This window comes from Rana temporaria, chromosome 9 (genome assembly GCF_905171775.1).
Source record: "Rana temporaria chromosome 9, aRanTem1.1, whole genome shotgun sequence".
NCBI lineage: Eukaryota > Metazoa > Chordata > Amphibia > Anura > Ranidae > Rana > Rana temporaria.
Genome location: NC_053497.1, coordinates 128,261,743 through 128,284,296, shown reverse-complemented (window position 1 = coordinate 128,284,296; position 22,554 = coordinate 128,261,743). Strand labels below are relative to the sequence as shown.

The 22,554-nt window shown below is 45.5% G+C and overlaps 1 protein-coding gene across 5 annotated transcripts in view; it reads right to left on the bottom strand.

Moving 5' to 3' along the window:
* Positions 1-22,554, bottom strand: part of ABCA2 (ATP binding cassette subfamily A member 2) — a 264,957-nt gene that overhangs the window by 58,201 nt on the left and 184,202 nt on the right. For all 5 annotated transcript variants that reach the window (XM_040324468.1, XM_040324469.1, XM_040324471.1 and 2 more), the window contains 9 exons: positions 15,409-15,595; positions 15,108-15,320; positions 12,205-12,401; positions 11,953-12,123; positions 7,251-7,423; positions 5,667-5,787; positions 5,313-5,582; positions 2,512-2,718; positions 2,277-2,379 (listed from right to left, as the gene is read on the bottom strand). In XM_040324468.1, the coding sequence (XP_040180402.1) occupies positions 2,277-2,379; positions 2,512-2,718; positions 5,313-5,582; positions 5,667-5,787; positions 7,251-7,423; positions 11,953-12,123; positions 12,205-12,401; positions 15,108-15,320; positions 15,409-15,595 (1,642 nt within the window). The remainder of the gene's footprint in view (positions 1-2,276; positions 2,380-2,511; positions 2,719-5,312; positions 5,583-5,666; positions 5,788-7,250; positions 7,424-11,952; positions 12,124-12,204; positions 12,402-15,107; positions 15,321-15,408; positions 15,596-22,554) is intronic.

The following is a 22,554-nucleotide window of genomic DNA, read 5'->3' as shown; positions in this document are numbered from 1 at the left end:
TGAAAAAAAAAATATCTGGAACTTCTGAGTATGCGACTCATGTATTTTCTATGTGTGATAGCACTAATGCTTAGTAAAACTACAAGTCCCATGAGACATTGCAAGACCCTGACAATCAAAGGCATGACTCCTAGAGGCAAAGGCATGACGGGATTTGTAGTTTCACCACAGCTGGAGGGCCGAGGTTGCCTACCCCTGCTCTAAAGAGAGAAATCAAACTAGAGCTGTCTTTCTTTGCTCTTGAAACAGAATGGCAAGGTGGGGGAGTGAAAGAAAGGAAGATGACAGTTGAGTGCACTTATTTGTTTGCTCTGCAAGGGCAAAGTACACTTTAAAATCATAGTGAAATAACAGTGCTCGCTTATGAATGCTCGGGCAAAACATACTGGATCAAATTATTGTTCCCAAAAATGCTGAAATAGATAAACATGCATGCACTCCAACTAGTGTACAAGTACAATAACAGTGCAAATTAGGATAGATCTACGTCCTCATTTATTAAAGAGGACCTGTAATGATAGAAATGTGGACGCTGACATTGCTGAATTGTTTTTAGAGGTGAAAACTCTTTTCAGACTTTACTCCAGGTCAGCAAAACCCTAGAGAGCCCAAGATCATTAGAGCAGCCTCAGAGCTTGCACCTTTAAAAAAAAAAAAACAGTTCCACAAATAGGGTTGCCACCTGTACGGGATTGACCCGTACAGTCCGGGTTTTGACACTTATGCCCGGGTTTGCCTCCACCGGAAACCCGGGCACACAGCATGCCTTCAGACCTAACCGTCACATAAATCTGTTCTGGCAATGTTAGCCAGTGCGCGACTTCTGTTTCTGCGCAGCGCCTTTCTGTGTTCTCTGCCCTCTCTCTCCCCCCCAGCCGCCTCAATGATCTCGGATGCATGGGGAAGGAAAACATCAAACTCTGGCTTTAAGGAAACTTCCTAGATTGTCGCTGCTGCTGCTTCTCTCCCGGCCGCGCACACAACCCTCCCTGCTCTCCCTGTATCTACAACAGAGAAGGAGAAGCAGAGGCGGGGTATGCACACTCCAGCCTCGCACCGGCAGCATCTCCCGAAGCCCACGCCGGCAGCCTGACATGGGGTAAGATACAGTACTTCTGTTCTCTTCTGTGGTGTAGATAAGTGCTGTGCACTAGACAGGGAGGAGGAGAATGGTCGGGGAAAAAGAGAGAGGGGGGCATTCTGCACTGGGGGGGGGCAGAAATTTGGGGACAGAGCTTGGTACAGGGAAGTAATAAACTGGCCTGTGATTTATGCACACCTGCACTCTGTATGTAAGGCAATCCTGAACCTCGCACTCTGTACATAACGCACTCCTGAACCCCGCACTCTGTACATAATGCACTCCTGAACCCCGCACTCTGTACATAAAGCACTCCTGAACCCCGCACTCTGTACATAACGCACTCCTGAACCCCGCACTCTGTACATAACACACTCCTGAACCCCGCACTCTGTACATAACGCACTCCTGAACTACGCACTCTGTACATAACGCACTCTTGAACCCTGCATTCTGAACCCCGCACTCTGAATGTAACGCACTCCTGAACCCCATCCTCTGAACGTAATGCACTTCTGAACCCTGCACTCTGTAATAATGCACTCCTGAACCCTGCACTCTTTACCTAACGCACTCCTGAACGTAACGCACTCTGTACATAACGCACTCTGTACATAACGCACTCCTGAACGTAACGCACTCCTGAACGTAACGCACTCCTGAACGTAACGCACTCTGTACATAACGCACTCCTGAACGTAACGCACTCTGTACATAACGCACTCCTGAACATAACGCACTCCTGAACATAACGCACTCCTGAACATAACGCACTCCTGAACATAACGCACTCCTGAACATAACGCACTCCTGAACATAACGCACTCTTGAACCCTGCACTCCTGAATGTAACGCACTCCTAAACCTTGCACTCTGTACATAATGCACTCCTGAACCCCGCACTCTGTGCATAAACGCACTCCTGAACATAACGCACTCCTGAACCCCGCACTCTGAATGCCGCTAAAATGTTCGGGTTTGGCTTGGAGAAAAGGTGGCAACCCTATCCACAAACCATACATTTTTTATTTATTTTTTAACAGAAAAACCACACAAGTTTACATTGAGATCCATCTTGCTAGGATATAAAAGTCTAAAATCGGTGGACGTAAAGAAAAGCATCATAAACATAACTAAGCATGTGACCTGCAAAAAGGACAGGTTTCAGCCTATATTCCCGGCCTGAGAACATCACCTGTATTCTGGCTGCTCCTCATTGGCATATGGTACAAAATTCCCCTTGGGCTGAGTATAGTTGTGATACTGAGATGGGGAGAGAATAAGAGGGGGGAGGTCACCTAAGGAAAAAAAAAACAGGTTGAGCAGTATGTAAGCAATATTCAGTCGACATCCATATAAACACAATCAGGACTGTAGGACAACAATAGAAATCTGTAACTGTAAATTGGCAAACATCCAGGTCTACGTACCAATCTCAGGAACAGACAGAGCCACGGTCATTGCAACACACACAAAGAATGCTGGGAGAAGGATCTGCGAGAATAGAGCTTTGGTGTTCCTCTTGGCGCAGTGGAAACGCTTCACAATCAACCCATGAAACTGGCGTAGTTTTAACCAAGAGCCTTCTAGCTTGTAGCTTCCCTGTCCATCAGAAATTTGTTCCTCTTCCTCAGGATCTAAAAGCCAAATACACAACAGATTTTCTAAAATGACCATCTTATTTATTTAAAAATCATTGATCTAGCTGCAATAAGATGGGTCAAAAATGGCTTAGTCATTTATTTTGCTTGAGATTTAGGGGCTAAGCTACTTCCATTCAGGGACTCTTTGGGGGAAATTGATCAATTCTGTCAAACAACAAGGCAATGCTAAACAGGAGCAGCAAGACAGATTATGCAACATATTACAAGGTTACAGCTTAAATAATAAATTCTTCATTTTTCTAAAGCAGGGGTCTTTTAAAAAAGGGCCAGTTTACTGTCCTTCAGACTTTAGTGGGGCCAGATGTTGGTGTCCGTAGGAGAAATAGTGCCGCATTGTTGGTGTCAGTGAGAATAGTACCCCCATGATTTATAGTGGAAGCAAAAGTACACCATTAGTGGCTCATTATTGGTATCCGTAGAAAGAATAGTACCCCATCATTGGTGTCAGTAGGCAGAATAGTATCCCATCATTGGTGTCAGTAGGCAGAATAGTACCCCATCATTGGTGTCAGTAGGAAGAATGGTGCCCCATAGTTGGTGTCAGTAGAAAGAATGGTGCCCCATAGTTGGTGTCAGTGGGAGAAATTGTATCTCTTTTCATTGAGAGGAACAGAGCCTCAGGGGCCTGAAACAGGCAAACAAAGGGCCACATCTGGCCCCCGGCCCGCAGATTTGAGACCAAAGCTCGAAAGCCAAACTGCAACAGAATAAAACCGGACACTAACCACTTATTAAAGCGGAACTAAAGTCTCGCTTTCAAAAACGGCAATCATGCAGGTTTCTTATTGCAGAAGAGATATGTAAAGTTAATGAAATAACATCCAAGATGCAAATAAAAAACCTTTCTGCCACTGTTGTGCTAATAATGTAGAAATTAAAAACACGCAGTGACTACTCCTATAGTAGAGTAGCTCACCATCACAATCGACCTCCCAGATTATTGGAAGGTCTGAAAGTGCTTTTGTAGAATCTTTTCTAGGCTATCATGCTCCTATATGAATCTGGATTACAGATGGACACCTCAAGATGGAAATCCAATATGCATGGAAAAAAGGCTAACAATATTGAAGTACCACTTACAAATTCTTTAATAAAAACTAAAGGGTTGCAAATCACATAGGCAGAAGTAGTGTGAGCGTCTCAAAAATCCCAAAAGATGCTACAAACTCACACTCTGGCACCCATAGCTCAAAAGCACCCAAGCCAATGTCATCACGGGGAACCCACGTTAAACGTATGAGTTTCATCTGTGGAAGTCCTATAGGAGAAAGGCAGTCCGGAGTGGATTATACAAAAATGCTTTCAGACCTTCCATTAATCTCGGAAGTGGATTGTGACGGTAAGCTGCTCTCCTATGGGATTAGTGACTGGGGGGGCTGATTTACTAAAACTGGAGAGTGCAAAATCTGGTGCAACTCTGCATGGAAGCCAATCAGATTCTAACTTCAGCTTGTTCAAATAAGCTTTGACAAAAAAAAATTGAAATCCGATTTCTATGCAGAGCTGCATCAGATTTTGCATTCTCCAGTTATAAAAAATCCACCCCTAGTTGGTTTTTATTTCCACTTTTATCAGTACGACTTTTATTTGCATCTTGGGCGTTTTATCATGGGCCTATAGATGTTGTATGGACTTTACTACAGATTTTCATAGCGCTCTTTCACAGTTAATGTGATTGCACAGTCATCTTCTTTGTGTATATGAAAATAATCCTTGTTTTGAGGGCAGTAAAAATAGGCGGTTAGGCTGCAGTTTTACGCAAGCCATTCCTTTAGAATGGGACTATGCCACAAATATTCTGCTGATGTCTTTCAAAGGATTAAAGTGGTTGTAAAGGTAGAAGTTTTTTTTATCTTAATGCATTCTATACATTAAGATAAAAAGCCTTCTGTGTGCAGCAGCCACCCTAGTACTTACCTGAGACCCATCTTGATCCAGTGATGTTGCACAAGAGACTCAGCTGTCCAGGACTCTACCTTCCCATTGGTTGAGGCAGCAGCAAAGCGCCATTGACTCCTGCTGCTGTCAATCAAGGTCAGTGAACCAATCAGGAGAGAGAGGAGGCAGGGGCCGGGCCATGGCTCCATGTCTAAATGGGCATACGGAGCTGTGGCTCGGCTCGGGTGCCCCCATAGCAAGCTGCTTGCTGTGGGGATGCTCAACAGGAGGGAGGGGCCAGAGAAGAGGAATATCTTGGCTGCTCTGTGCAAAACCACTGCACAGAGCAGGTAGGTATAACATGTTTGTTATTTTGAAACCCCCAAAAATGTACTTTAGTATTACTTTAAGACAGGTGTAGGGATGAGTCAACCTATCACTTACCAGAGTGACAATGTACACTAAACGCAAGTGTAAACGCCCCATAATCTTAACATGTAAACTTAAATTCTACATCTTTTTTTTTTTATTCTGTCTATTGTAGCAATATAAGTACAATATCACACATTAAAATATACATAAAACGTAAAAAGTAAGAAAGGATTGCAACATATGTGTCTACCTTTATTGCCATAATATTGGTTTTGTTTTGTAAAGGGGATGAAACTGAGATGGTTTTCTTCACTTACCATGTAGACTGAGGCATTCTGCATCCTGCGAGTTATCAAACAAAGGTGAGTAGTCACCATAGAATTCAGCATAGGCCCCGCCTTCTTCCCCACGCACAGAACCTACAGAAGAGGAGGAGCCAGAGTGCAAGGAGCTAGGGAAATTTCCAGCCGCAAAGTTATTGAGTTCCACTTCTGGCTTTTCAAGAACATCAGTCAATTGTGCAGGCTCCATGCTGCCTTCTGGCTGGAGGACTGGTCTTAATGTATCCTTCTGGGATTCTTTCATATCTACAAGCAGAAACACAGTGGCACATTAAAAAAGGACCATGCAAAAGGAAACTAAATGTGTCACTACAATAGCTCAATCCTAACCTGCATCGCTGTTCTCTAGAGACTGGTCCTCTTCAGACACTTTGAGGAAAACTTCTTCTAAAGTTGTGTCCATCAGCCCAAAACTGGTCAGGTCTAACTCATCAAGATTTTGCTCCAGGTGCTACCAGACACATAGAGCACATTAGATCCACTGCAGGTGAAAACTTATGTTGTTTTTAATGGCAAAGCTAGTCAGGTTTCTAAATATAACCCATTAACAGAAATACAATTTAAAAAAATAACAATAAAAAGTTTAACTACCCAGGGGACCATTTGCATATAGCACTTGGTTCCATTCTGACTAGTGGCCCGTTGTCCCCTAAACAGACCTCTTAATGATGACTGTATCTCCAATGCCTTTTGAAGTCCAAATTATTGGCGTTCCTGTGGGGGAAATATATCCAGCACAGAGCCAAGTCCTCTCTCTAAGCTGAGTGATATGTCATTAATATGAATACACCATCAGCACTGCCTAACCTGTCTAACCACTCTACTTCGAAACTAAGGGACACATTTTAACAGGACCAAGTGTTGCATGCATTTGGTCCCCTAGGGAATTAAAAGACAAAAATATTTAATGATAGCTCTTCTGTAACCAAGATCCCCAAATAGTGTCTATGCTTAAAGATGATTTAGTTTTTAGTGTTTTATAATTCTTTTGTTTATGACTGTTATAGGCATTGAGACCTAATAATTATTTATCTTACAGAAATGGCTTTCTATTTTCTAAAATAATGTTGAGGTAATTTCCCAAAATACAGTGCTGGTCAAACTCCAGCCCTGTACATACGATCTGTTTGTCTGATGAAAACGGACCGATGGACCGTTTTCATTGGACAAACCGATAGTGTGTGGGCGCCATCGGTTTGTTTTCCATCGGTGAAAAAAATAGAACAGGTTTTAAAATGTTCCTATGGATAAAAAAAATCAATAGAAAAAAAAAACGATCGTCTGTGTGGAAGTCCACACATGCTCAGAATCAAGACGACGTGCTCGGAAGCATTGAACTTAATTTTTCTCAGCACGTCGTAGTGTTTTACGTCACCGCTTTTGGACACTGTCAGATTTTTGACCGATGGTGTGTAGGCACGACTGATGAAAGTCAGCTTCATCAGATATCCAATCGCGTGTACAGGGCTTAAGAGGCTGACTACTCCAATTGAAGTCTGCGCAGATACAGCACAGTTACAGCTGGGGTCACAGCTAAGTTATTGCAGCACTGTAAACAAAAATATGTGCAACTGGGGAATGGGGAATTAATTCAACCAGTTTCTTTTCTCTCCATGGGCAAAGCACAGGCTCAGTTTAAGACTCTTCTCCAGTCTACTAAAGACCACGGCATCCCATTAAGATCATTATCTGCATTGAGTTTGTATGTTCTTCCTATCTTTCTGTGGGTCTTCTGCATCTGTTTTGGTTTCTCCCCATAATTTTGAATTTACTGGTTGGTTTATTGACCTTATCGTATCCATTTTGCCATAAAGGACTATTGTGGTAGGGACATTAAACTGGAAATTCCTTGGGGGGGTGGAGAGTAAATATTGCTGTGATATGTCTTCAGTATAAATACAGAAACCTGTTTACCTGGAAGAGGCGTTCAAAGCAGCCTTTCCTAACGGATTCGCTGGGGAGGATGTACGACAGCTCAGTATTTGTGTCGGAGACCAGCAAGCAGGAGGTCACATACTTCTTAATAAACCGAGTCACTCTTGGCTCTGAGCAGGGGCGGATGCATGAATTGGGTGTATGGCTGATATCTGCCAAGTAGAGTTGGGGTAGAGAAAAAGAAACTTCTCAGCATCTTTCAAAAATCAGGCATAAAGCAGGCAAAGATACGCTATATTACTAAAAGTATTGGGACACCTGCCTTTAAACGCACATGAACTTTAATGGCATCCCAGTCTTATGCCGCGTACAGATGGTCGTTTTATGCGATGTAAAAAAACTACGTTTTCTGTGAAGTAAAAAACGACGTTTTTGAAACTTCAATTTTCAAAAACGATGTTGCCTACACACCATCGTTTTTTCACAGTGCTCTAGCAAAGCGAGGTTACGTTCACCACGTTTTTCCATTGAAGCTCGCTTTATAACTAGCTTCTGGGCATGCGCGGGTGTAAAAACGTCGTTTTTTGCTACACACGGTCAATTTCTGTGAAGTAAAAAACGACGTTTTGAAAAACGACACATAAAATTGAAGCATGCTTCAATTTTTTTTTCTCGTTTTTTAGAAGACATAAAACGACGTTTTGTCCCACACACGGTCAATTAAATTGACGTTTTTAAAAACATCGTTTTTTAATATCGCATAAAACGACCGTCTGTGCGCGGCATTAGTCCCTAGGGTTCAGGCCCACCATTTGCAGCTATAACAGCTTCAACAGTTCTGGAAAGGCTGTCCACAAGGTTTAGGAGTGTGTCTATGGGAATGTTTGACCATTCTTCCAGAAGCACATTTGTGAGGTCAGGCACTGATGTGGACAAGTAGGCCTGGCTCGAAGTCTCGATCCCAAAAGTGCTCTATTGGGTTGTGGTCAGGACTGTGAAGGCCAGTCAAGTTCCTCCATCCCAAACTCGCTCATCCATGTCTTTAACCACTTAAGACCCGGACCAAAATGCAGGTAAAGGACCTGGCCAGTTTTTGCGATTCGGCACTGCGTCGCTTTAACTGACAATTGCGCGGTCGTGCGATGTGGCTCCCAAACAAAATTGGCGTCCTTTTTTCCCCACAAATAGAACTTTCTTTTGGTGGTATTTGATCACCTCTGCAGTTTTTATTTTGTGCACTATAAACAAAAATAGAGCGACAATTTTGAAAAAAATGCAATATTTTTTCCCTTTTTTTTAATAAATATCCCCCAGAAATACATTAAAAAAACATTTTTTTTCCTCAGTTTAGGCCAATACGTATTCTTCTACCTATTTTTGGTAAAAAAAAAATTGTAATAAGCGTTTATCGATTGGTTTGCGCAAAATGTATAGCGTTTACAAAATAGGGGATAGATTATTGCATTTTTATTATTTTTTTTACTACTAATGGCGGCGATCAGCAATTTTTTTCATGACTGCAACATTATAGCGGACACATCGGACAATTTTGACACATTTTTGGGACCATTGTCTTTTTCACAGAAAAAAAATGCTATAAAAATGCATTGTTTACAGTGAAAATGACAATTGCAGTTTGGGAGTTAACCACTAGGGGGCGCTGAAGGGGTTAAGTGTGACCTTATATGTGTTTCTAACTGTAGGGGGGTGGGGCTGGATGTGTGACGTCATTGATCGTCTTTCCCTATATCAGGGAACAGAAGATCAATGACAGCGCCACAGTGAAGAACGGGGAAGCTCCCCCGTTCTTCAGCTCCGGGGGGTGATCGCGGGACTCCGGGGGCTCGCGACCCATGGCTGGGCACTTAAAGAGGACGTACAGGTACGTGCTTGTGCCCAGCCGTGCCATTCTGCGGACGTATATGTGCAGGAGGCGGTCCTTAAGTAGTTAAGGACCTTACTTTGTGCACTGGTCCAAATCATTTGGTGGAGAGGGGATTATGGTGTGGGGTTGTTTTTCAGGGATTGGGCTTAGTTCCAGTAAAGAGAACTCTTAAGGCGACAGCATAGCAAGAAATTTTAGACAATTTTGTGCTCCCAACTTTGTATTGCAATATGTGTGAACTAAAAATCCCTGTTTTTCCATTACATAGTTTGCTTGAAGGGGTATATAGCAGTATGCGGAGGTTTCATCCAGAATTTGTACTGTTTTTTGCTAGGGCCAGCCATAGATGGTTTGATTCTCGGCCAGTTCCTGCTGAACCTCTAAGCAGCCCATACCTGGTACAATTTTATTTTCTGCAACCCGTGGTAACAGGAAAGAAATTTCCAATATTTTCCCCATCAAAACAGACAGTGTTAACAGGGGAATGCCTCCTGCCAAGCCATTGTATTCTCCCAGCAGAGCCGATGCAAGCCACTAGCGATAATCACATGCAAGATCTGGCAGGGTGGGTTAGCATGGTAATTGGCCCTGTGTACTGCTATAAAGAGCAATCAACATAAAGAATCAAGACTCCAATACGGTTATATCAAAATCAGGAGGAGGAAAGTGGTCTACCCAGGGTTTCCGGGGCGATCAAGGAATTACGTGTGTCCTAGGGAGGCGTTTCTAACGGGGGGGAGTGTAGTGACTGTAGTGAATCGCTGTTCCTAATCACTAGGAACAGCAGATATCTCTACTCCCCTGTCAGAACAGGATCTGTTAGTTAACATACAGAGATCCCCATTCTGGCTCTCTGTGGAGTAATCGTGTGTGGCTGGCAGACATTGCAGCCGCCAGCTACGTGCATCATCTCCGGCGTTGTGGTAAGAAGTTAAATATGTGTGGATTCTGACATGCAGCGTGTCTTAAATTTTGGCATGTTTCATTGCCTGGGTATCTCTGTGCTAAATGGCCAAAACACAGAGGCAGGAGTTTTTCCAGGATTTTGCTATAGTTTGCTTTGCTGCCGTGATTTGGAGTAAGATTTTAAACTGGGCTTTGGTCAGGTTTGGGGCGTTATGGTTCAGTACAGCAACATGGAGGGTCAGGTTGCAGTGTTGTATCAAATAAACAGTTGAGAACTCAAAAGATCTTCGACCAAAAAGAGCTCACCAGGGGGCAGGCCCACCAAACGTACAAATTTGTCCCTGGTCCACCACATTTTCTGAAGCAAAGGGCGGAGCAACCTGGAACATATTATGCTATTCTTGAGGGGACAAGGTACCGTCTAGACCACAGGTGTCAAACACAAGGCCCACGGGCCAAATCCGGCCCTCCAAGCCATTTCATGTGGCCCTTCCACCTCTCTTCAGGCTGCAGAAGAGCTCTGGTCCTCCTCCAGACCCCTACTTTCTGCTTTCAAGCAATACATCCAGCTTCTTCCCAGCAACAGCATAAGGAAAGGTGATGTAAGGGAGAGTGGGGGATTCAACTTCTGATGGTGGGGTGGCTCTTGACATCTAATGTAAGGGGAGGAGATGTACTGGACATCTAATCTTACAGATACAACCGGCCCTTTTAAGGACAATTGTAATGCTGATGCGGCCCACGATGAAATTAAGTTTGACACCCCTGATCTAAACAGTACCTTATAATTGGTTTCTTGTGCTGCTATATTTTGCAAAGATGTATGGGTGGTTACCCAGACATTAGACCATTCCTCCGGTATCAGGATTATAGATAATTTAGCTGTCCAGGGAGCGACATAAGTCGTGGGGGAGGTTGTTAGGCCTGATAATAGACAACCATAAAGTTGTGAGATTACACCCTTGACATGGGGGTCAGAAAAGCATAAATGTTCACATGTGGATCTCTTGGTGGGCTCTTAAGTTCATCTAAAATAAATATCTCATCTGCATGTAGCGAAACTGTTCATTTTCAAAGCCAGCTCAAATTGGAGCCAGAGGGGAGACAAATGCAGGATAGAAGGCTGGATTGCACATGAAGAAAAGCATGGGATTGTGCAAGGACAGTAAGCGCATTTCACCCTGTCCCAGAGTGATAAAGAGTGTTGGGCAACTAGATTTCTAATCATGGATAGGATATTATCGATTGAAAGGGGGTCTAAATCTATTGTTTCTAGGCCAACCCAGAGTGGTACATTTCGGGTTGCATGGTATTTCAGGAGTAGCGCCAGTTGGGCCACCTGATAGTATTTAGAGAATTGCGGAACACCCAGTCCCCCCTCCTTCTTGGAATGTAATAAGAGAAGGTTTTCGTTTTCCAATTGAATACAAAGCATTCTCACTGGATGAGGTGGAGAGGTAGAAAGGTGACATAATGATCTCTACCTAGTCCAATCAGAGAATGCTTTTATTGAGCAAAAGCAAAGTGCTCTCTGAATGGCACCCCTGTGTGCAGTAAGCAGCAGTGCAGCTACTTGGCACAGGACCTGAAAGATAGTTGAGATCACTGTAGTAGCAGTGTCTACTACAGTGATTTACAGCTTCTAGAGCAGTGATTCTTAAGTCCAGTCCTTAAGGTGCCCCAACAGGTCATGTTTTCAGGCTTTCCATTAGTTCGCACAGGTGATTAGGGTAATCCTGAAAACCTGACCTGTTGGGGCGCCTTGAGGACTGGAGTTGAGAAACACTGTTCTAGAATCTTCGCCCAGTTATGGTTTATGCACAGCTACATTGTTCCAGGCTGAACCAATGAAACTATGTAAAAATATCCATACCTGAAAAATTCAGCTTTAATCCTGCATGGTCTTCTTTAACAAAAATCCTCCCAGCCCATGAACCCCTTGTTACTAACCTGGGCTGCTTTGCTTTTTGACCACAGTCAATTTGTAGCCATCTCCATAGGTGCTTTTCAGAAACAGCGGTGATCCGCAGCATTTTAGCTTTCCATGGGAAATAATGGCAATACGGTCACCTAGTAAATCAGCCTCATCCATGTGATGTGTTGAAAGAAGAATCGTGTGGCCTGCGGGTTACAAGATATCTCACTGTAGGTTACAGTTTAATGGACAATAACAAAATGTAAAAGCGGGTGTTTGATAGGTACCTTGTTTATATTTCAGAATAAGATCCCAGATCGCCCTTCTCGCATATGGATCGACACCAGCAGTTGGCTCATCCAAAATGACCGCTTTTGATCCTCCAACAAAAGCAATGGCAACAGACAGCTTTCTCTTCATTCCTCCAGAAAGCGTCTGGACTAAGAAATGACGTTTGTTGGATAATTCTAAGTCCTCAATCATCCTAAAATAATATAAGATATATCCACTTATAATGTTGGTAAAACATTATCAGACATTCAAACAATGACCTGTATTTGTGGGGACCTACCCAACAGAGACAAGTTTACAATCCATTAAAAAACTTCTAATCATCCCTAGAAGAATGTACAAATCCTATCTCTCAAATATCTGCTTACTCTTCATATATAATATAAAGCTCTAAATGTAGCGCATGGCTATGTTCAAAACCGATGCTATTGGAAATTTAGGGGAAGTTCAGAGAAATAGTTGGCTCTGAACCAGTCTAATTGTTTAAATTTGGGGCCTCTGTTATAGCTTTGGCTGTGCTGACTGTACATACTGTCGTTGGGGGAGTGAGTTCTGCCCGGGACGATAGGTGGCAGCAGTGGAGTCAAGTGCGGTTGGATATTTCTCGCCAGCAGCCAATCAGGAGGGTGGCCGCCTCGCTGTGCATGCTGGGGAGGGGTATTTAGGGCAGACGCCATTTTTCTTGGGGTCTTCCCTCGTGTGGCGCCCACCATTGGGGTAGCCATTCCACGACACTCCCGCAAATGGCCCTCCTGGCCGCGGTGTGCGTGTGTCGTAGTGTTCCTGTTTTCCGGGACCACGTTGGCCCGGAGAAATTTATCTGCTGTGCGGACCCAGTGATTGACTGGGTCCCCAATCTGGAGGTGGTCCTGAGCTGTCTGTCCAATTGGAGGAAGCTGACCGATGAGGAGTCTGTCCGAAGGATACCGAGGCTGGTGTTTCAGGAGGGGCCTGTCCATTCATTGGAGGACAACCTTGGTTTCTGAGAGGCTGGATGTTGGTCGCCTGTCAGTTGCTAATTTGACCAAAACCACCTGAAGGAGATCCAGGTGCTGAATCTACTGAAAGAGGATTCCGGACCATAATTGTCTCCAACCTTTAGGAGGGTCTGTGGCAGAGACTTAATCCTAAATTCGAGTGACACTCTGGCTGCCAGGCTGGTGATAGAGGCCTGTCCAGATGCACTGGCTAGATTGGGGATGTGGAATTTTCGTTGGAAGCAGGACTGTTTCCCTATCCAGTTACACCTGAATTTGCTATCTTCCATTTTGCTATCTCTTCACCTTTCATTTACTTCTATCATTTTACCCTGTTGGGTAATAAAAGCACAGAAAAGACACCTGTTGTGTGGACATTCCCTTTACTACAACTCTCATCAAGTATCCTAGACGGCGGAGATACAGAGGTAACGCGCCACCCAAAACAAACCAGCAGCTCCTTCGGGTGTTGTGCTACATAAATATAACATTTTCATTACTGAAGCCTGTAGCTGAACAACGCACACTTTTTACTTGTTCTCTTGATCCTAACCTGGCTTAAAATATTGTTCAAAATTGGATCCATATATATAATAAAAAATGGGACCCATGGTTTGAACATTCTGCTACTTTCTTTAATCCCATCTAAATCGCATAATTCCTTTTGCTGATCTGTTTATCCTAATAACACTTATGGCTTTATATCTACTTTTTGACCCTCATCTTAATTCTCTACTCTTTAGAACTATGTTTTATTAATGTTACATAAGATTTGTATAGTTTACTATTGTAAATTTTTTGACAATTTCCTGGACATTTTCTTATGTGTACTCTTTTTTGTATGCCATTTTGCTTTTTGTACCACCATTTTGTACCAAATAAAAAAGTTTGTAAACAAAAAATATTGTAACACTGTGCAACTAAACTTAAATAATAGGACTATTCCTAGAGAAGATAAAAAAAGAAGGATCTAAAATAAAAACAACGATTGCAGTATTGAATTAAAAAATAATAATTTACTAGAAAACAAAACTAGCGTAAACTCCTGAATTTTATTTAATTTGAAACTGCTGCAATCCCCCTTACAAATTCTGCTATAAGTGTAGACAGGAAGAGAGAGTACACACGACCAGTTTTCCCGTCGGAAAACTGCCATGACAGATTTTTCCCAGGAAAACTGTCCGTGTGTATCCTCCATGGCAGTTTTCCCAACAGGAAAACCGCCGGGAATCCCGGCGGGAAAAATGAGAACATGTTTTCTTTTTTCCTGCCGGATACCCGGTGTTTTTTAAGCCGGCAGTTTTTCTATAGGGAAAGCCTGCGGTGAAGCATACACACGACCGGGTTTACCGACCAAAGCTCTCATGGCAGTTTTCCTGCCAGGAAAACCGGCCGTGTGTAGGGGGGAAACAGCTACCGAGCAGGTTCTCGGTTTTCCCCTTTGTTTTCCCGGCTGACTTTTTACCGCCGGAAAAAACGATTGTGTGTACGGGGCATAAAAGATGACCTCATCAGTCTATTGCTACTCTTTCACTATCCAATCCTGGGCAAAACTGTAGTAAGGAAAAGTCAGGTCAATAGGCTGGCTGACTGTGTGTCACGGCTATGTAAATCTCGAGGCTAGGTGAAGAAAAAAAATACAAATTCTTTGATAGGTAAATTAGCTTCTCTATATGGATTTCAATGCTGTGTAATTAGATGATTTAGCTGGAGTTCTGTTTTAAGCAAACATACAGTAATTTCAGGCAATATTTGCAATAGCGTGTTAATGAATTGGTAAAAAAAATGAAGATAATTTAGGAGATATCACAAGCAAATAAAAATACTGCAAGCATTAGGCTGTTGTGAATTAGGTTATTGTACCGTATATGCATATTCACAGAGCAAATCAGTCACCTGCAGCTGGATCAGTTAATACATACTTGCCCATCTCCTTGCGTATTGCCTCCTCTGCCATCCCTTTCAGCCGGGAGTAGAACCATAGGTGTTCCTCAACTGTCAACTTGTCAAAGAGCACGTTGTGCTGTGGACACATTCCTAAACTCTTCCTGATCTCATTCATCTCTGTGCGAATATCATGTCCATAAATGGTGGCTGATCCAGAGGTTGGGGGAAAGAGGCCGGTTAGGATAGACCTGTATGTAAGGGGAACAATGTTACAAAATCCATTCTTTCTTAGGCACTGTTAGGCAGTAGAGAGAGCATATGCCTGACTTAACTTACATGGTGGTGGTTTTTCCTGCACCGTTATGGCCTAAGAAAGATACTACTTGGTTCTCATGCAGATTCAAGCTCAGTTTATTTAGTGCAAGTTTCTTTCCAGTCTTGTATATTTTGGTAAGCTTGTCAATACATACAACCAAAGGCAAATGACTTGGCTCTTCTTCAATGCCCCGGGTCTCCTCTACAGCTGGAAAAGATTACAAAATTAGTTCTCACTTGAACTATGACATTAAAGGAAACCTATTCCTAAGAAAACAGAGGCAGATGATTTTCCCCCTTTTGAAAATGCTAGATACCTGGCTGCCATGCAGACCCAAAACTTAATCAGTGCTTTAAATCACTGAAATGGTTTGCACATCCGAATTTGTCTCTCGCTTTCTTACCCGGTATACAATTTCCTGGGTCAATGACTAAGCACTGGAGTAAGAGGGTCAGCATAACTACCAGTCAACTAGTATTTTCAAAAGGAGTTTAGAAATGTCATCCTTCTACGCTAATGGTGCCTGCTACAAAAAGTCTTTATATGCAAGGTAACCTATCGGAATATTTCTGGAATACAGGCGAAAGCTGCGCATAAATCTACTTTGTGTGGAATGTGGATCGACGGTACTATAAATCAGGACATTTTTATACTTACTAAAAAAACTATTTCTAGAGGGACACAGGAATACAGAGGCTATCATATTTATACTACTGCTTACAGGAGGGTTTTGATACTAGCAAATAAAGACATTTGTTTCCAGCTCGGTATAAACCTCCCCTACTCCCAGCATGCCTGAGTTTTGTGGAAGTACCAAGGGCATGAACTTAGTTTTAAAAGCGCACAACCTGTGTCATTCAATGAACTCCATGAAATAAATTTTACAATAAGTAAAAAAAATAGGATTTTTGTACTCACCGTAAAATCCATTTCTCTGAGTTCATGGACGGACACAGCAGCATCTTGACCTTAGGGTATTATCCTCCTTTCTAGGAGATTGACTAGACAGAAAAACAGCATGTTAAGTGTTAAAACACATCACACAGTACAGTACCTCCCAGGGGGCGGTCCCGCTGGGTACTTCCCCCTTCTCCCTGCATCTTGCAGCCCAGTTTGTAGAAAAGCAGTACGGGTGGGTGCTGTGCCCGTCCATGAACTCAGAGAAATGGATTTTATGGTGAGTACAAAAATCCTATTTTCTCTTCCGTTCATGGACGGACACAGCAGCATCTTGACCTTAGGGACGTCGCCAAGCAGTGTAAAAAAAACGAGGGGCGGGAAAAACATAGCAAACAAACTTCACCCCAAACAAAACAGAGCTCCACAATGGAGGAGGTGCAACCTTAAACAGCTGCCTGCAAAACCTTGCGGCCGAAGGAGGCATCGGAAGATGCACTCACATCAACCTTGTAAAACTTTGAGAAAGTGTGAACTGACGACCAAGTCGCCGCCCTACACACCTGTGAAACGGACGCTTGATGGCGGAAAGCCCAAGAGGCACCAATTGCCCTGGTCGATTGTGCCGTAACCGGGAAGGGAGGCGCCCGCCCCTTTAGAGCATAGACCTGAAGCACGACCTGCCTGATCCACCTAGAAATGGTGGCCGACTAGACCGCCAGACCCTTCTTAGGACCAGTCACCGACACGAACAGTGAATCTGACCTTCAGGATGGAGCCGTAGCAGACAGGTACACCCGTAGGGTTCGGACGACATCCAAGGAATGCAACGCAGCCTCTTTGGGATTTGCCGGCCGAGGACACAAGGAACAATGTCCTCATTAAGATGAAAAGCCGAAAACAACCTTAGGAAGGAACGACAGCTGCGGACGCAGCACCACCTTATCCTTGTGGATGACCAAATAGGGAGCCTTGCAAGACAAGGCCGCTAATTCAAAAACCCGTCTGACCGATGTAATCGCCACCAAAAAAAAAAACACCTTCTGGGAAACAGTCAATAAGGAAATCTCCCTAATGTTCTCAAACGGGGGCTTCTGAAGCACCAAGAGAACTAAATTCAAGTCCCACGGAGGCAGTGGAGGACGCACAGGAGGGGCCACATGCCAAACCCTCTGCACAAACGTACGCACTAGAAACGGGCCAAGGCCGAAATCTGCCCCTTAATCGTACTTAAGGCAAGTGTCTGGTCCACCCCATGCTGTATAAACAGCAGAATCCTGGAAATCACATATGCACGAGGATGCCACTTCATCTCCTCACACATAGAGATGTAAGCCTTCTACGTACGATGGTAAATCTTCCGGGAAGTAGACTTCCGCGCCCGCAGCATGGTAGAGATCACAGAGTCCGACAGACCTCGGTCCCTTAGCACCTGGCTTTCAATAGCCATGCCGTTATAGCCAACGACTGTAAAGCAGGATGAAAAATGGGACCTTGCGACAGAAGGTCCTCTCGCAGTGGCAGGCGCCAAGGCTTATCTGCCACCAGACGCACCAGATCGGCGTACCAGAGACGACGAGGCCAATCTGGAGCAATTAGGATCGTCAGGATCCCCTTGGCCTCCACCCTGCGGAGCAGACAGGGAAGAAGCTGCAGAGGAGGAAAGGCATAGATTAGCCGATACTGACCCCACGGTGCCCACGGGTCCTTTGACCTGACCACAAACCTCAACACCTTCAGGTTGAGCCGCGATGCCAGGAGATCCACGTCTGGCGTGCCTCATCTTAGACACAGACTCTGAAACACGTCTGGGTGTAGCGACCACTCTCCGTGGTCCAGCGTTTGGCGACTTAGGTAGTCCGCCTGCCAGTTCTGCATGCCCGGAATGTACAACGCAACAGAATTTCTCTTTGTAACACTCGAGTGTGAAATTGAGCAAACGGAATCGCCTCGAAGAAGGCCACCATGAGCCCCAGGATTCGCATGCAAAAGCGGAGCGACGACCACTTTTGGATTGTCAACCGCTGCACCATAGCCCGCAGCATTCTTAGTTTCTCCATGGGAAGAAAAACCCCAGGTATTCCAAACGTTGAGACGTTACCAACACCAACTTCTGAACATTTAGCACCCAACCGAATTCCCGGAGGGTCTGGCAGGTGATAGACATTTCTTCCTATAATTCTGAGCTTGAAGAGACTCTCAGAAGAAGATCGTCCAGGTAGCCTACAATAGCGATTCCATGCTGCCTCAGCAGGGCCAGAATCGGGGCGATCACCTTGGTGAAAACCCTCGGCGCCGAAGCCAGGCCGAAGGGGAGGGCCACAAATTAAAAGCGGTCTTCCCCGACCGCAAAGCGCAGAAATCTCTGATGCTTGGAGCATATGGGGATATGCAAGCATGCATGATATCCAAGGACACCAGGAAATCCCCCGGATGGAGCGAACCGACTCCATCCTGAACCTTTGTACTCTGACAAAGCCGTTGAGGGCCTTGAGATCCAGGATTAGACAAACCCCTTCCTTTTTGGGGACCACAAACAGTTTGGAGTAAAACCCCTAAAACCGTTCCTGCAATGGAACCGGCACGATCACCCCCCCTCACCAGCAGATCCTGAACAGCCCCAAACAGGGCCTCCCGACGACCCGAAGGAAGCTGGAGGTTGGAGGGAAAACATCTGTTCGGTGGGCAAGAGAGAAACTATCTTGGACATCGAGGAAACTACCTCGCAAACCCACGGGTCGGAAAGAAGAGACGTCCACCGAGCCGCGAATTCACGAAGTCGGCCCCCCACCCGAGAGACAGGCGGGGGCAGACATTCATGTGGACGCAGATTTTTCCGTAGGCTTGTTGGGCTTGGGGAACCAGGGGCGCTTCTGCCCTTCAGTAGGCGTCTTAGCGGCCTGGGAGCGTTTACCTGCAGCACCGGGTGGACGAAAAAACGCTTATGGGCGGTAAAAGAGGGCCCCTGCCTACGGCGAGGCTCCTTACCCTTACTGGATTGTTTGTGGGAGCAGAGTGCTCTTACCTCTCGTGGCATCTTTAATAATGTCATCCAGAGAGGCCCCAAAAAGCCTTTCACCCTTAAAGGGCAAGTCCACCAAAGCCTTCTTAGAAGACTGGTCCACGGACCAACACTTCAGCCAGATTAGGCAGTGCAACACCACTGCATAGACCGAGGCTTTGGAGAGCAATGGAAGCGTATCCAGGGCTGACTCGCAGACAAATTTAGGGCCCTGTACCAACTGGTCGGCCAGCGCCACACAGTGCGGAGGAGCCTGATGCTTCTCCAACCCCTGACGCAACATCTTAGCCCATTCAGTAAGTGTCTGAGACACTAGAGCCCCGGCCACGACCGGTTGCACCGCCAACCCCACCACCGTGAACATGGAGCGGGCCACAGCCTCAGCCCTCCTATCTGCAGAGTCCTTGAAGGCAGGAGCCCCTTCCACAGGTCGCCTTGTTCAGTCTGGACACAGGGGGGTCCACTGACAGGGGAAAAGTCAATTTTTTCAGGAAAGTCTCCTCAAACGGATAACGGACCGCTCAACATTTTGGGGCAGAAAAAAAACTTTTGCCACCAATCCCATTCCTTGTACAAAAGCTTTTCCAGATAAGGAACACAAGGAAAAACACTAGAGCAGTGCGGGCTGGCTTACGGAAACCCAAAAGGGACCGACATCTCTGATGTCTCCGCCGAATCCTCCATTTTTGGAGTATCCTGCACCGCGGTAAAAAGAGCTCCTACCAGCACCCTATCATGCGCCGACCCTGATGCAGAGTCATCCTCACTGTCTGTGTGTTCTAGGCCTGCATCCTCTGACCAATCGGAACCAGGGCCAGGAGCAATAGCTGGGCCCAATTCCGCGTCAGAGGCATCTTTTTATTCCCTTTTGTGTCCACACGCCGCTTCCACCCTGGCAACAAATGCCTACAGGACCGCCGCCATAGCGTCCACAGAAACCGCAGGTGCAGGGGCACTAATAGTCAATTCAGGCATGTCTGGGGAGATGCGTCTGGTTCTGACGCCATGCTGACCCCCCCCCCCCTTGCCACCCTTAGGGATGTAAGGCAAGACACACAGACCACCCTCCTGGCTGCCGCAGAGAGACAGGGGACTTCCCAGAGGATTCACCACCCCGACCAGGTACCGTACATCTGCCGTCCATCTCCTAGTGTGCTCTCCCCGTGCCGTCCCTCAGGAAGTGTGCTGGAGCCGTTTGCGCCGTATTCTAGCCACTAGAGGAAAAATACACTACTCAAAATGCCCACCGACCCACCGCTCTGTAAGTAGAGCACGCGGGCTACAAGAAAATGGCCGACACCAGTTAAAAGCACTGGGCGCCACCAAAATGGCGGCTGCGAGTACAGTAAGAAAACATACACAGATAGCAAGCATGGCAGCAAATACCCGGGACGCCAAAGGCAGTCCCCCCCACACACATGGCACCAAGAGCACCCCCCAGAGAATGGACCTGCCACACAGCCCCCAGCCCCAGGATAGAGCCCCCCCCCAGGTGGACCCCCAGTTCGCAGCCGTCCCAGTTACCCAGAGCATAGGGAAGGAGTGGAGGAAGGGAGAGAGGAAAAGCAGGGTGGACCCTCTATCGACCTCCCCAGGAATTCCCAGCCATACCACCCTGCCGGAGCAAGGTGACTGCTACTTACCCATCCTGCGACGACCGGCTGAAGGCATCCCAGACAGAACTAACGTCCGCGTAGTTACGGCATGGCTGTCAGCCCGGCACATGGACATAGAGCCCGATCATATGTGTGCCCTGGAGCGTATAGCTCACCGGCCACCTCTGGAGCAACGGGGCATTTTGTGGAGGGCCTAGTGCATAGCTAAAAGGCCGAAACACGCTCGATGGCTGAACTGGGGGGACTACAAGGATCGAGGATCCAGCGTGTCACCCAGTCGGCAGTTGATTGTAGATCTCAGAATCAAAAAATGCAGAAAAAAGCAAAAGAAAGAAAAAAAAATCCCCAGGCCACATGGGCCCACAGGGAGCCATGTCATTCTACTGTGCTAGGCAGAAAAAAACTGAGCTGCAAGATGCAAAGAGAAGGGCAAGTACCCAGGGGGACCGGCCCCTGGGAGGTACTGTACTGTGTGATGTGTTTTAACATTTAACATGCTGTTTTTCTGCCTAGTCTAGGAGGTTAATACCCTAAGGTCAAGATACTGCTGTGTCCGTCCATGAACAGAAGAGATATTATATTTTCTTTTTTGTTCATTAAAGGACACAGGAATACAGACTACTGGGAGGTCCTAAAGCAATCCAACTGAGAGGTAGGCAACAGCAAGGAAAACAATAACAGGCCCACAAAAAACAACAGAACTGGGGACTGCCTACAGATCAAAAAAGCCACCTGAAGAACCTTACTGCCAAAGCTGGCATCAGATGAAGTCTAAACATCCACCTGGTAAAATACTGAATATTTGAAGACCAGGTGGCAGTCTTGCTATTCGATAGCTCGATGCCAACTAGTTTAAGAAGCACTTACAAATCTTGCAGAGTGCTCCATAAAGGGTGAAACCCAATCCTTAAGGACCCTACACCTGAAGAATAATCTGTCTGTGCCACCAAGAAATGGTGGAATGAGTGAGTCAGTCACCTACAGTAAGAACTTCTTCCAGAGAATGGAGCGTGGAAATAAAGGAATATACCTGATCGGTTTAAACAGCAGTCTCCGGAGTTTTTCAAAGAACTAAATTCAAGTCCAATAAAGTCACAGGGGAACCCCATGGGAGACACCCTGTACTTAATCAGAGAGTAGGAAGCTAGTGGTCTATGGAACAAGATCACAGGCAACAGGACTCAATGGTATCGAGGCTAAATGCTGGTCTAGCCCCATTTGTTAAAAAAAATCAGGATTCATCCCACTGAAAAATTCCCAAGGTTGAACTTGCTATCCTCACACAAAGTGAAGAATGCCTTCCATGTGTTTTAATAAACCTTTTTGGAAGTAGACTTCTTAGCCTTAAGCCTTGTGGGGATTAATGATTCAGAGATGCTTCTGTCCCTTAGGACCTGGGCTTCAACAGCCATGGCATTAAAGCCAGGGGCAGTGAAGTAGGGGGTAAACCAGTCCTTGGGGGAAAAAGAGGTGAGGACAATTTGGGAGAGCACTCTGAGCGTCTGCCAGGATTCTGATTAGGTTGATATAGGGACCATTACCCCAGATGCAGGCGCTGCTGGCTGAGGTACTCCGTTTGCCAATTGTCTACAACTGGCATGTAAATGGCTGGCAAGGCTGTAACGTGAATG